The sequence below is a fragment of the Haliaeetus albicilla genome, chromosome 4 (genome assembly GCF_947461875.1).
Source record: "Haliaeetus albicilla chromosome 4, bHalAlb1.1, whole genome shotgun sequence".
In the NCBI taxonomy this organism is placed as follows: domain Eukaryota; kingdom Metazoa; phylum Chordata; class Aves; order Accipitriformes; family Accipitridae; genus Haliaeetus; species Haliaeetus albicilla.
This window is the reverse complement of record NC_091486.1, coordinates 18,668,741-18,682,274: the sequence shown is the minus strand read 5'-3', so window position 1 is coordinate 18,682,274 and position 13,534 is coordinate 18,668,741. Positions and strand designations below refer to the sequence as shown.

At 62.6% G+C, this 13,534-nt stretch overlaps 1 protein-coding gene across 1 annotated transcript in view; it reads left to right on the top strand.

Annotated features, from left to right (window-relative positions):
• The window catches only part of NHEJ1 (non-homologous end joining factor 1), a 44,915-nt gene extending 34,963 nt beyond the window's left edge, over positions 1 to 9,952 (top strand). The window contains exons 6-8 of the mRNA XM_069781163.1: positions 8,758 to 8,875; positions 9,123 to 9,226; positions 9,507 to 9,952. Coding sequence (XP_069637264.1) covers positions 8,758 to 8,875; positions 9,123 to 9,226; positions 9,507 to 9,587 — 303 coding nt within the window. The 3' untranslated portion in view covers positions 9,588 to 9,952. The remainder of the gene's footprint in view (positions 1 to 8,757; positions 8,876 to 9,122; positions 9,227 to 9,506) is intronic.
• Positions 9,953 to 13,534: the final 3,582 nt, after the last annotated feature.

The following is a 13,534-nucleotide window of genomic DNA, read 5'->3' as shown; positions in this document are numbered from 1 at the left end:
CCACAGAGGATTTCCCAGCCGGTGTCACCATGTGTCGCAGCAACAGGCTGGGGTACACGCTGGCCCCCAGGCACCTTTGGGGGTGCGGAGAGGTCTCGTCACCTTGTGCCTGTGTGGGGAGAGATGGAGCAAGTGGGGCAGGAGAGTGTCTCTGTGGGCAAGTTGAAGGTGGACGGGCTGGATGCTTGCAGCCTCCTAAAATGGTTCAGGGGAGGCGCTGGGGGCGTGAAGTCAAAACTGCCCTAATCTTCACTTGTCACTCGGCTCCTTCTGGGCTGCAGCTGGTGATGGGGCAGAGGAGGCAGCTCTGTCGCCAATTCCCATGCGACGAGGGATCCATGGTGGGGCTGGGACATGCAGGGCAGAGTAGGGTGCAGAGCTGGGCCTCTGAGCTTGGATGGGAGCCCAAAGGTGTCTCCTGTGTGGGGAGGAGGAGGAAGGCAGAGCCTCCCCATCACTCCAGCCGCTGTGTCCTGCGCCTGTGGGAAATGGGGAGGGGAGGCCCTGGGCAGCGGATTCGGTTTCAGAGCCCATGTCTGCAGTGCCCGCCAGAGTGGGGTGAGATGCGGCTGGTTCTTGGGGAGGGGGCTGGGGGGGGGGGGCACGTCTGTGTGTTCCCAGCTGTCCCTAGCGTAATCCCTCACGAAAGAGAATCCCCTGACTGCCCTGCTACATCCCTGTTGTCTGGTGGCAGCATTGCCTGGCCCTAAATCACCTGCCGCTCCCAGCCTGACGGATCACCACGGAAATGGGGGTGCTGCCTCCCAGGCCAGTGGAGAGAGAGGGTTTGGGGTCTGTAGGGCAGGGGTCCAGTCTCTGGAGGCTGCAGAGCAGGGATTAGGATGCTGGGAGTCTACGGGGTGAGGCTTGGTGCCCTGGGGACCGTAGGGCAGGGACTGGTACCCAGGGGTACCAATTTGGGTGCGGGGATCGGGCTGCTGTGAACTGTAGATGCTGAGAAAGGGATAAGGGGGGACTGCAGAGCAGGGTTGGGGACCCCAGGGGGCCATGGGGCTGGGGGCAGGCTCTGTCCATGAGGCAGGGGCAGGCTTGGCTCGAGCTCCCCGAGGTTTCCTTCCCGGCCCACTGAAGAATCGCTGGTTTGTCTGGCGGAGCATGGACCTGTGGATTTCCTGGGCAGCGAGTCCCTTTCATGTGGCCGCTTGCAAGCTCTCATGACATCACCGGGGGCTGCTCCGCCTGGAGACAAACCCAGCGCTTTTTAGGGGTTTGCCATTCCCCCCGCCCCAGCCTGTGTGTTTTGGCCGGGGGGGGACCCGGGGAACCGCGTCCAAGAGCAGCCGCTCTGGCAGGGACATGGTGCACAGGGCCAACGGGCAGGGGGAGGGCAATGCGTCCCCCCCCATACTGAATAAACATGGGCTGGCCAGGGCTGGAGGGGGCTTTTCCAGGCTGGACCACACCCCGGGGGGCTATTTTTTGCCATGAATGAAGGGGCTGTGTGCTCGCAGGGCAGCCTGGCCTCCTGCTGCTGCTGCTGTGCACGGAGAGCTCGCCTGACACTCAATCCTGTTGCCTGGCCGGGGACCAACATCTGCGCTGAGCAGCTGGGCACTGCCCGCGGGACACCTGGGCACCGGCACTGCCTGGGGGGACACCTGGGCACCCAGCACAGCTGGGCACTGCCTGCAGGGACAGCAGCAGGGTGCCAGGGCTGGGAAACACGGGCTGCTGCAGAGCAAGGGGAAGTGATGGTGACACAGTGGCTGGGCCAGTGGTAGTGCCAGGGCTGCTGGGGCATGTCAGACCCAGCCCTCCCAGGGCCATGTGCCTGGGGAGCTGCCTGAGCCAGCCTGGGGGGCAAGCCCTGCTGCCCCCCTGCCCCACGCAGCAATGCTTCCTGCTGCAGTTTTGGGTGATGATGGGGCAGCGTCCCCAGGGGCTGCCCCTCCGGCTGTGCCTGTGCTTGGGCAGAACTGCAAAGCCGCCGGGGTGGAGCGGCTGCTGCTTCCCGCTCAACCCGGTCCTGAACGCACCCAGATTCCCCCCAAAGCCCCTAATCCTACCTGGCTCAGCCCCAGCTTCCTCTCTGGGCCCTGTTAGCTCAGCTAATCCCTTGCATGCCAGGTTTAGGGACACACTGGGTGCAGCATCCCCATGGGTCTCCCCCTGTCGCCCCCAGATATTGCTTCTCAAGGGGTCTGCAGGCCGCTCTGCCAGTCCCCAGCCCTGACCCATGCTCCTGCCACCTCTGCCAGCCCCACTGCCCCATGGGTCCCAGGGGAGCCATGAGCATTTGTGCCCATGAACGTTTGTGCCCTGTCCTCACCGGGTGGAGCTGGGGTGCTGGATGCCACCCCTTGCTGTTCCTTATCGCCACACAGCATCCTTGTGATTCACCAGGTGTGGCTCGCTTTCCATCACCCCATTTTGCAGGAAGTTTCCCGGCCAGCCCCCCGCAAGCCCTGCGCAATAATAACAAGCTGAGATGAGCTGGCTGGCCTTCCTGAACAACCCTACAATAACAAACCAGCGCGATGTGTCCAGCTTTCCTGGACAGACAATAATAAACCTGCATGAGCTGGCATGCTTTGCGGAGGAACCCTACAATAATAAGCCTGGGTGATGTGTCCATATTCACCGAGCCACCCTACAGTAACAAGGCAGTGTGAGCCACCCAGCTTCCTTGCAGAGAAGAGGGGTCCCTGAGCTGCCCCCCTGGGACAGGAGGGACCCTGGCCACCAGGTTTCCATGTCTTCTGCTCCTGGACTTGCTCAGGCCCTCCCCTCCTGCACTGGCCCCTGGAGAAGGCACCCCGTGTCAGTGGTGGGCCAGGCTGGCAGAGGTCATGCCCGTAGGTGCCATCAGCCTGTGGCTCTGCCTTCCTGGAAGCCAGCAGCAAGTCCTCACAAGTCTTGGCTTGCTGGGACCTGCCACTCTTCAGGGCATCCTCCTTGCCCAGCTCCCAATGCCAGTTGCCCCAGAGGCTCTCCTGCTGTTGCCCCACAGGCTGCTGGTTGGGAGGACAGGTGCCCATGGTCAGGGTGGAGCTGGGGGTGCCACCAGCAGCTGTCCCCAGCCCCTAGGCAGCCATGCCCAGCTTCTTGCAGGGTCACCCAGGTGGGGAGGCAAGGCTCATGCCTCTAGCAAGGGCTGCTCTGCTGTACCCCACTCTTTTTGAGGGAGTTTGTTGGCCCTTTTGTAGAGGAAGGGCTCAGATGCCCATGGGTTTGCTGGGTAGCGTGGTGGGGTGGCCCCTCTCCAAGTGTGATGGGGTAGGGGCTGTGCCCACTGGAGGCTGGAGCCCCTCGCCCCCACCAGCCCTCTGCCAAGCCCCAGGCTGCTCCTGGTGGGCTGGTCCTCGTGTAGCTAGGGAGGAGATGCTGCAACCTCCTGCCCTACCTCTGCGCTGCTGCTGACCCTCCTTTCCCTGGGATTTATCCCTGGGAGCTGGAAGCAGCAGCGGGTGGGCAGGGCAGGAACCCCCCCAGCATCCCTGCATTGGGGGGGACCCACATCCACCCCAGCGCAGAGGCGGCACAATGCAGAGCCCCCGCTGCCACTGCGCCCCTCCGCTCAGTGTCTGCGAGAAAAGCTGTAACCCAAGCCGTGAAAACAGCACAAGGAGAAAAGAAAAGGGTATTGAGCGGCGGGGCTGCTGCGGTCGCCGGCCAGCATAGACTGCTGGTTGTTAAGCGGGTGCCTCGCTTGCAAAGGCTGCCTTGATGAAGTGTGAGACAGCACTTACGGAGGGACGCGGGCAGGCATTCTCGCTCCATCTTCCGCTCACAGTGCCGCTCTTTATGCGCCTGACATTTGCTCGCTGGAAAGGCCCCGAAAGTCAGGGGGAAAGGAAAACATTGCCCACAGCAGGGCCGGAGCAGTGCTGGGAGGAGTGCTGGGCCATGCCGGGCTGGGCTGGGTCGAGCGGGGATGCTCTGCCGTCCCGGCCTCACTGCCCGCTCTTCCCCGGGGTGACCCCTTCACCTCTCGGCAGCTCTCCGGCTGCCTTCCCCTGCCGGCACCGCTGCTTCCTGCCAGGTGTGCTCAGCCTGGCTCCCTGCCTGGGAAGCACTGGCCATCCTGCCCCTGCCTGCTCCACGGGCGGGCTGGCAGCACCGCCAGCTCTCCCAGCTGCTGCTGCTGCGCATCCCCAGGGATGTGCGTGGTAGGGGATGATGGGGACAGTGCAAGCTCAGGGCAGGTCCCTTAGCCATCCGCCGCTGGGGTACGCAATGCCCCAGGGACTGCTGCAAACTGGGGTGAGCGTGTGCGAGCAGGTCCAAGGGCTGGAGGAGCTGGGAAAGGGCATCGGCATTCAGTATGGGGCAGCTTGGGGTGCTTTGGGGCAGCTTTGCTCTGAGAGAGAAGGTCACTGCCCCACCAGGGAGCTGGGGCAGGAGGCCAGACTGGTGTGCCCTGCTCCATCCTGGGGAGATGAGCTGCCCCTTTGCCCGCCCTTGATCCCAGCTGGAAGGGAGCAGTTCAACCCCCTCCATCTCTATCCTCCGCAGGCAGATCCTGGCGGGATCCTTTGGTCCGCTGCTGTTGGCAGAGGCAGGGTGAGTGGCTAGCACACATCGGTGCTCAGCTACCTGGATCCTAGGGTGGATCCTTCCCCAGCCTGACCAACACTGGTACGACCATGGGCAGAGATGCCCAGCACACATCCAGCGAGCCACACCGGCCCCGTTCCCAGGAGCACACACAGAGCTCGCAGCAGGGGAGAGCACCGACGGCAGCCTGGCCACTAGGCACAGGAACGCCCCGGCCATGGAGCCCTTCCCCTGCCCACCGCGGGCTGCCGCAGCATCTCCGGGCTTTGCCTGTGCCAGCACAGTGGCAGCCATGCCCATTGCTGGAGAGCCAGTGCACCATTCCCGGGCTGCTGCTCCACCACGCCGCTTCCGCAGAGCCCGCTGGATGGGGGAGCCCAGGGAAGCCATGCCTCCCCCCCCCCCCGGCCCACACCCCTTGGCTCCCAGCCCCGGCAGGAATTATTAAGTGTGCCCCTGTGGAGCATGTGCTGAGGCTGGCCACGGGAATGTGGGCAGATCTGACATACAAGCCACAGCAGCCAGGCTGTAATTTCCAAACAGGCCCCGTTCGCTCTGTTTTCCAGTTAAAAATATATTAAAAAATAGGAATGTGGGGTTTGTAGTGAAGAATGTTGGTAACCGCTTCGAACGTCTGGTGTGATAATGAAAGGGTCAGTCCCCAGCTTTGAGCACGACCGATTTAGACTCTGGTGCTTGGCACCAGCACGGGGGCCCAGCATGGTCCAGCCTGCCTGCAAACCACCCCCCCAGCCCAGGCCAGGGGAAGGTGATGCTTCTGCATTGGTGGCACGGTGCCAGGCTGGGTGACATGCCCCTTCTGCTCATGCTGTCAAGAGCACATCAAAATCGCCATCTCTTATGGCCTCTTGAGAAGGGAGTCCGGGCAGGGGTGGGCGAAGGGAGGATGCCTGGGAGATGGATGCAGTACCCTGCCCACCATTAGCCCTGCCACCCCCCCAATCTGGGGTGCAGCCCCATAGCAGAGCCCTCGGGATAGGGGCACTGAGTGAGGCTGCAGTCCAGCTCCCCGTGAGCTGTCCCCACTGCTGTGGGGCTGCTGGTGAGCGTGGCTTGCTCCTGGCACAAGGTCAGGCGCCTGCCCCCCCTTCACTGGGCAGCCCCCCCCCAGGCTGGGCTAATCGCAGTTCAGGGTGTGCTGCGGTGCCTCCCACGCCGCTGCCGCAACCTTGAGTCACGCCTGATACCAGGGCATCCCACTTGGCCTTGTGGCCAGGTAGTCATAACACAGGGGACAAGCCGTGCCAGCTCCCTGAGCATCGCTCCCCAGTGAGACGCGTGGGGCAACCCGGCCGGCACTCCCCCGGGTGCCAGCTCTCTGCTCGTGCTGCTCCCCAGACCTCAGGCATCATGTTTATCCCAGAGATGGGTAATCAGAGAAAAACAAGTCACCGGAGGCCAGGGCTGACATCGCAGCAGGGGCAACAAGTTGGCTGCAGCGGGATTCAGCTCGGGCATGTATTGGGGCAGTGGGGCAAGGAGGGAGGGGCAAGTCACCAGTACTCAGGGCTTGTCCCCCACCCAGCCCTTTCTGGGGACACCTCCTTGTCCCTCTCAGCCTCCGGGGCCATCAGGTGGCCGGTGGCTGGCACAGCACGCTCTGCTTCCCTGCTGAGTCACAGCTCTGCAGGGAAACGCTTCCAGTTCTGGTTATAAACCCATTTCCCTCCGGGGCTGTGAAGCGCGGCCCTCCCATCCCGCTGCGGGCCAGCTCCGGCGGCCCGATGGCTCTGAGCCCACAGGCTCGAGCCGCCGGGAAGGGCAGTGGCAGGAGGTGGCCAGTGACTCTCAAATTCCACCCTGGGCTTGCTGGAGCTGGGCCCTCCCCGAAGGCATGGCCAGTGGGTGCCCTGCACCTGCAGACCCCTGTGCCAGCCCAGATGCCCATCCCTCCCTGCGGGACTGGTAGCACTGGGCTCTCTTGTCCCAGCACCTCCCCAGGGTGCCACCCCAGCAGGTGCCTGTATGCTGGTCTCGGGGACACCGGGTGGTTGCAAGCGCGGTGGGCACTCCACAGCACTGCCCCATCCCCAGAGACACCACGGGGACACTCTGCTGGCTCAGGGCAGCTGGGTCTGAGCACCAAGAGAGGAGCTGCCCTGCCCAGATCCTCACTCGGATGCTAGGAAGAGGAGCAGCCTGAGCAGCCCCAGGGCTCGGGGCATGTCCAGTGCCATCCTGCACTGCAGCCTGTGTCCTGGCTGAGTTGGAGCAGAGAGGGGTGGGCAGCACCCTATGCCTGGGTGCACAGCCTGCCCCATCACCTTTGGGCATCGCTCCCTGGGGACCCTTTGGTGGCAGGGAGAGGGGATAGGCAGCAAGGTAGTGGCACCCAGGGCCAGGTGGCTCCACAGCAGACTCTCCCGCCCTCCCGGGGCATTGACCCACGCAGTGCTATCTAGTACACTTTGCTCACTCCGCCACCGTTCACGGCTTTCCTGGGAGCTGCTGTTTGCTTTTCTCTGAATTATGACTCCAGCTTGTGCCTTTGATCTTGGCTGTGTCAGCCACCCGTTGCCAGCCCCTCTCCTGCCTTTGAAGTGCAGTCGCCTTCCCGGTCTCGGATGCTGCTTTTGCAACCTTGGGTGCAACCCTGGCCCCGTGGGATGAGACACCCTGGGCAAGAGCATCCCCGAGGTGTCCAAGGTGCTCAGCATCCCTTCTCCTCCCTGGGACCTTGTGATGGGCCAGCACAGGTCACGGCTCAGAGGCTGGGCTGAGAGGTGTGTTTGCCCAGTGGCAAGCAATCCCGGGGATGCTGGCAGGGCGCTGGGATCAGAGCATCGCTCCCTCCTGTGGCAGTGGGCAGGGACACAGGGAGGTCCCTGCACAAAAGCTGAGCTGGGCAAAAAGCAGACGGTGGTGCCATGTGTGTCCTACAGCTAAGGGGCCTTTCATGCCCACGGCTCCAGCAGGAGGGATGAGACCTGTGGGGAAAGCGCCTTTCTGGGCAGCAGCCAACCCATCCTGGCATCAGCCCTGCCCTCCCTCTGCATCTGGCAGGGAGCAGCAAGGGGGGCTCAGCCTGCCCTTTCTGCCACTGGGAAGCTGGGGCCAGGCTTTGGACTCTGGCCTTGAGTGGGTCTGAGCGTCCCCATCCCCTCCCCGCTCCTCTGGCCCAGAGAGGATCCAGCCTTATCTGTTACACTTTGTTCTCCTGCTGCCTGGGTGTGGAGTGGAGCAGAGATTAGTGTGCAGACCTTTGACACACACACACACACACACACACAGAGCCACACAACCAGCCATGCATGCACCCAGAGCCATACTCATCTACCCACGGCTGCGCGCTCAGCCCCCATGCATGCACGCATACTCACACTCACCTGCACGTGTGCACCCATAGCGTGCCCTACACGCCCCTGTGCAGCCACCCCTTCCAGGGCACACATGCATTTCCCCATCCCTGCACGTGTTTGTTTGCTGGCTGTGTGCTGCGTTAGGTTCTCAGTGGAGCGTGGTGCTTGCCCAGCCTGCCAGCCTCACCAGCTGAGGTCTTCCGTGCATATTGGCATGGCCCGGAGGGCGAGGGTGGCATCCCGCAGCCCTGGCGGGGGTTGTGGGCAGAAGGAGGGAGGCTTCCCCGCACCAAGCCTGGATGGAGAAAAAATGTTTGCAGGGAGGCAGGAGTTGCTCTGGCAGCCTGGGAGCAAACCTGGGCATTCCTCATCTTGCTGCCGCATTGCCCTCACTTGCCATGGGACTACCGGGGATGACTTGTGCTGCCTACATTGCCATCGCTGGAGGCAGTTGTGGCAGGCAGGGGGTCCCCATCCCCACCTCAGGCCGAGGTCCTGCCCCTGCCCAGGGCTTGCTGTCCTTATCGGTGAGCTGTAGCCCCTGCGATGCTCTAGCCCGGGAAGCCACAGCCCTTCCCGTGCGATCTTATCTCCAGCGCTTCATGAATGACTCGAAAGCCTCTGCAGTCTGCCTCTGAATGGGAAGGCAGCCGGCCGGCTGGAGCAGGTGTGCGCACATGCGTGTGTGCGTGTGTGTGCACGACTGGGGAGCAGCCACGTCCTGCCCAGTGCCAGCACTGGCTGGCCCCGCAAACTGTGCCACGGTCCCTGGGGCAAAGCAGATGGAGCCCGATGGGCAGAGGGATGCACAGCCCCTTCTCTGCCCCACTGCGGCACCGTGGCAGCGCATCCTGGCAGGAACTGGCTGCTGGGAGGTGATTTCCTGGCAGGGTGATGGTGCCTTTGCTCTCTCCCGCAGAGCTTGCCCCAGATCTGCGGTGTGGCAGAAGGGCAGGCGTTCGCCTCTGCTCTGCAGCAGCTCTACACAGCAGTGACGCAGCAGGAGGCCAAGCAGTCTCGGAAACGGCAGCACTCAGGTGAGGAGCTCCGTGGCTGTGGGATGGGAAGTATGTGAAGCACCCGGCCCCCCTGCGGCTGAGGCCCCATCCGGGGGAAGAGGAGTAGGGCTCTGGGTGCAGCTCACCCCATGCAACAGTCTCCCCCTTTGCTTTTTCCCCATGGGCAGAGCTCCCCCACCCACGCACCATTCCTGGTGTGGGTTTGGGCAATGCCCCGTGCTCCACTATCTCAATCCCAAATTGCATCTCTTTCTGCTGGTACCAGAGGACACTGAGGGCCCAACACCTGCTGCAGAAACCACAGGGCACCCCCATCCACCACCTCCATCCCAGGAGGATGAAACAGCATCTTCTAGCGAGGGAACCACGGTGAGTGCAGCTCTAGAAACAGCCTTTCTGTACCAATGGCAGGATGGGGCCCGCACCTCCCTTCCCTCCTTGCATCCCAGCCCCATGCCCCTCCAGGAAGGACTGGGCAACTCAGCTTGGTTCCTACCCCATGCACCCTGGCTGGGGAGCGTGTGGTTGCACATGTGTGTGTGGTTTGCACTCCCCCACAGGGATGATGGGAGTGTCACTGCTTGCACACGCGCACCCATCCTGCATGACCTCCCAGGGGGGACTGACACTGCCTCCCCTTCGCTTCCAGCCGGCCTCCTCCCCAGCTCAGAAGCTCCGGCTGCCTGTGGCCAAGGCCAAGCCAAAGAAGGCAAAGGGGCTCTTCAGCTGAAAGGTCACTGCTACTCACCCCAAGGGTCTCTGCTCCCCCCAGCATCCAAGAGAGGCAGTGCAGAGCACCCACACATCCTCTGCCTCCTCTCCTGCATCTCCTGGCGGACCCTGCCCAGGTCATGGTCCCCTCCCAAGGTGTGTCCAGCCAGGGAGATGGAGCATCTCCTTTCTTCAATGGTGTCTCAGGAACCTCTTTTCTCCCTCTTCCTCGTGCAGAGCTTGCCCAGACTGCCTCATGGTGGAGCCAGTGCTGCACCCGGGGGGAATGGGAGGGATGCTGCCGGGTGGGTGTTGGACAGCTGGGGCTCTGGGAGGGCTGTGGGGTTTGGCTGCTCTTGTGTGGGTTTGCAATAAAGGGCTGTGTCTGAGTGAGATTCCTTCTGCTTCTGCTCTGTCCTCCCCTGGGCCAGCAATGTCCAGGCAGGGGTGCAGCCCTGGTGCTGCTGGGTCCCCCTCTGGCCAGTCCTGCTGTCCCAGGGGCTTGTGACAGCTCTGGATGGTGCGGAGGTGACACTAGCTCATAGCTATGGGGCACCTCCCAGCCCGTACTGTGCCTCACCTTGAGCAGCAGTATGTGGGGTGGGGTGCACATGAGGGGACCCCCAGATACTGAGGGGGCAGCATGCTGGGGGGGGGCTGGAGACCACGTTCTCCTTGTCCCACACCGGGGACATGCCATGTGCTGGTGCCTGGAGCTAGATGAAGCCCTTGCAGCAGTAGATTGGAAAAGGCAGCCTGGCTGGACTGAGGGGCACCCTCCACTTGCAGGCAGCTCCCCCAGGGTTAGTGGGCAGGTGATACGGGGTTAATCCATGCTCTGGCCTCCAAGGAGCAGGGGACAACCAAGCCACTAACATACTGAAAGCTCCCAGGCCTGGGAGCAGCCCTGGAGCAAGTTACAGATGCTCCCTGGACACAAAGCACCAACTCTGCCCCTCCACACTCCATCCATCCATCCATCCATCCATCCATTAACCCCTGCTCTCCTCTTCCAGCTCTTGTGTTCACACACTTCCTTTGGGGCTGGGACCCCACTCCTGTGCCCAAGCCAGGTCCTAAAACAGCAGGCAGAGATCCAGGCAGCACTGCTGCAGGCAGGCTGCAGCCTGCGGTGCCAAACTCTTGGGGCAGGGACCTGTGCCCCCAGCTGCCCCGCTCCCCACGGCTGGGCTGGCTGCAGTCATGCTGCCTGCTCTCCCAGGCAGCAAGGGGGAAACAAAAACATCCGGAGCAGCCCCTGTGTCTGTGGAAGGAGAATGAAAGGGCCTTTGCTGGGCCATGGCCGGCCAGTCCCTGGGCGAGAGCAGCCAGTTGCTTTTTATATTTCCTCTCTGAGGGAGCAGCACGCGGGGCAGGGTGGGTGGTGGGAAGGGGAAGCCATGGGGTGGGGAGCTAGTGCCGACAGCCATAGCTGGCTTGTATCCTGCCTTCTCCCATCTACCAGCATCTTACCTTGGCACCTTTGGTCTGCCTGATGGGCACTTGTCACCAGGGAGGGTCCTGCTACTGGCTGGGGGGTGGGTAGGACTGGGGCAGCAGGAGGTTAGCAGCTCTGTGTTTCATGTGTCTTCTGTCACCAGGTTGTCCCCTGGTGCAACCTCTGCTCCATGTGGGCTCCATCTCCTGGCCTGGGAGCTGCTCTGTTCCAAAACAGGTCCCCCAGCTCTGTGCTGGGCCCAGGCTTCATGCTGCCTCCCCGTGCACACCAGGACCTGTAGGAGAAGGGCTTATCACCCCAGCGAGGCCTTTTGGCTCAGCTGTCCTCCTTGGGGCTGAGGGGATATCACATCGGGGCGGGGGGGGAAGACACAGACGACATTCCCATCCCACTGTGCCAGTGGCTGGTGGGCTCTATAGGGGAGCGGATGGTGCAGACCAGCACCTGCACCCAGGGTCATCCCAGCTGCCAGCTGCACTCAGGCTGTGCCTCTGCTTCTCCCTAGGATTCTCAGCTCAGGGGAGCCAGTCCCAGGGATGCTGCAGGGGTGTTGCTCAAGAGCACTGTCCTGCTGCAGAGAAAGTGCCCCCAGGGAGCCCTGCGGCTCTGTGCCCAAGGGACGGGCGAGCACCCCGGCAGGCATGGGCTGGGGGTAAAGACCTGCTGCAGGTACAGATCTTGCTCCACTCGCCCTGCTCCCAGGGCAAGGGAAGGTGGGGCTGCAGGAACACAGATAGGGGGTAAATAAAAGGAGGAGGGTGAAGACATCAGCAGGAAAAAGAACTCTGCCGATGTCCCCCAGGCCACCGCAGGGACCCCAGCCCCCAAGACTCCAGAGTGGGGCCACTGGTGCCTCCCTGGCCCAGGTTGCCGCCGGCTCCAGGGAGTGTCACCACTCATTGTCCCATCCTGTCCCACTGGGGTCTCCTTCCCTGTCCCCACCCCCTCCTCCCTGGAGCCGGCTGGATTTGAGCTCCCGACACACATTAAAGGCCACAAGTTCGGCCTCGGCCTCCATAAATTTGATTCCATAAATATTAGTTTTCGCAGGGTTTAATGAAGCCGTTATGCCGGGCACGGCCCAGCACCCCGACCCGTGCCCTTAATAAGGGCTCTGTGGCCTCGATTAAAGGGACCTTTCAATCGCTGTCAAGTATTTTTAGAAAAGGAAAAGAAAAAAAAAAAAAGAGCGAGAGAGAGGAGAAGAAGACGACCAAGGCAGCGAATGGGGAGAGGAAAATCGCAAACCCGTCCAGTGCAAAAATAGAGAAATAGCACCACCTAGACTGCATCGCCCGGCTCCGCCGCCCGCTCGCCCTGCGCAGCGCCCGGCTCCGGGCAGCCCTGCGGGGCCTGTGCCAGCCCCGTGCCCCCGGGCCCCGGCAGCCCCGGGAGCCCAGCGAGGTGTCTGCGGGATGCTGCCCTCCCGCTCGGGGCAGGGATAGAGGGATGCGGTGGGGGGGAAAGCTAAGGTGCAGAGGAAAGAGGGACTTGGGGACGCAGGCAGGAGCCACATGCAGTGCGTGGTGGCCAAGCGTCCCGGCGGTGCCTGAGAGTGGCTGAGCGCTGTATGAGATGCCGTGCGATACAGGGACGGACGCTGCGTCTCTCCCACCTCCACTGGAAGGTAATTCCTCCCTGTGATCTAGTGCTGCGGCAGCAGGCGTCCCTTCCCACCAGCTCCCTGGGCAGAAATTCCCCCTCACCCCTGGTTGGACGGACCCTGTCGCAGCCTCCAGCCGCCTCCCCGCACACCCAGCCCTGCCTGCCCTATGGTGCCTGGGGCTCCTGTCCCATTTGGCCCCATGTGCCAGTGGGCTTTGCCTGGCAGGGACATGGGCTGGCATTGGGAATGCTGCACAGAGAGGTGACGGACTCTGCACCCAGTGACAGGACGCTGTCACTGCTCACTGTGGCCAGAGCCGATGCAAGATGCCGGGGCCCCTGCATGGGTAGGAGCTGCCGTCATGGACAAAGCCAGCTCCCTGTCTGCAGTCCTGGGCTGCCATGGGACATGAACATCGTACCAGTGAGGGCAGGGCTAGGCTGCTTGCTGTCAGCCTGGAGCTGCTGGGAGGGGGACAGATTCGTGTGACATGCACACTGCATGCTGGCAGGCTGCAGAGGTTATTTGGAGGTCTGGGTTTGGGTCATTGGCAGCCATAGGACACTTCTCTCTGGGGATGTGCTGCACCCCCCAGACCCAGCGCCATCCCAGATGACCCTGTTCCCCTCACCCTTGCAACAGTGATGAGCGAAGTGGGAAGCTGGGCTCCTTCCTTTGGTGGGAGTACAAACCAGCCGGGAGGACCCTGTGGACCTAGCCCAGGCTCTGATTTTCCTGTGCCAGTGATGCACAGAAAACTCTGCCCCATTTGCAGCCCGGGGAAGCCAGGGGCAGGGATGGGGAGTGGTGCTGTGACATGTCTCTGCTGCTCTCTCTGCTGATGCCCTTAGGATGCTCCACTGGAAGGATCAGCTGAATGGATATAGAAGTGGGGTAGCCC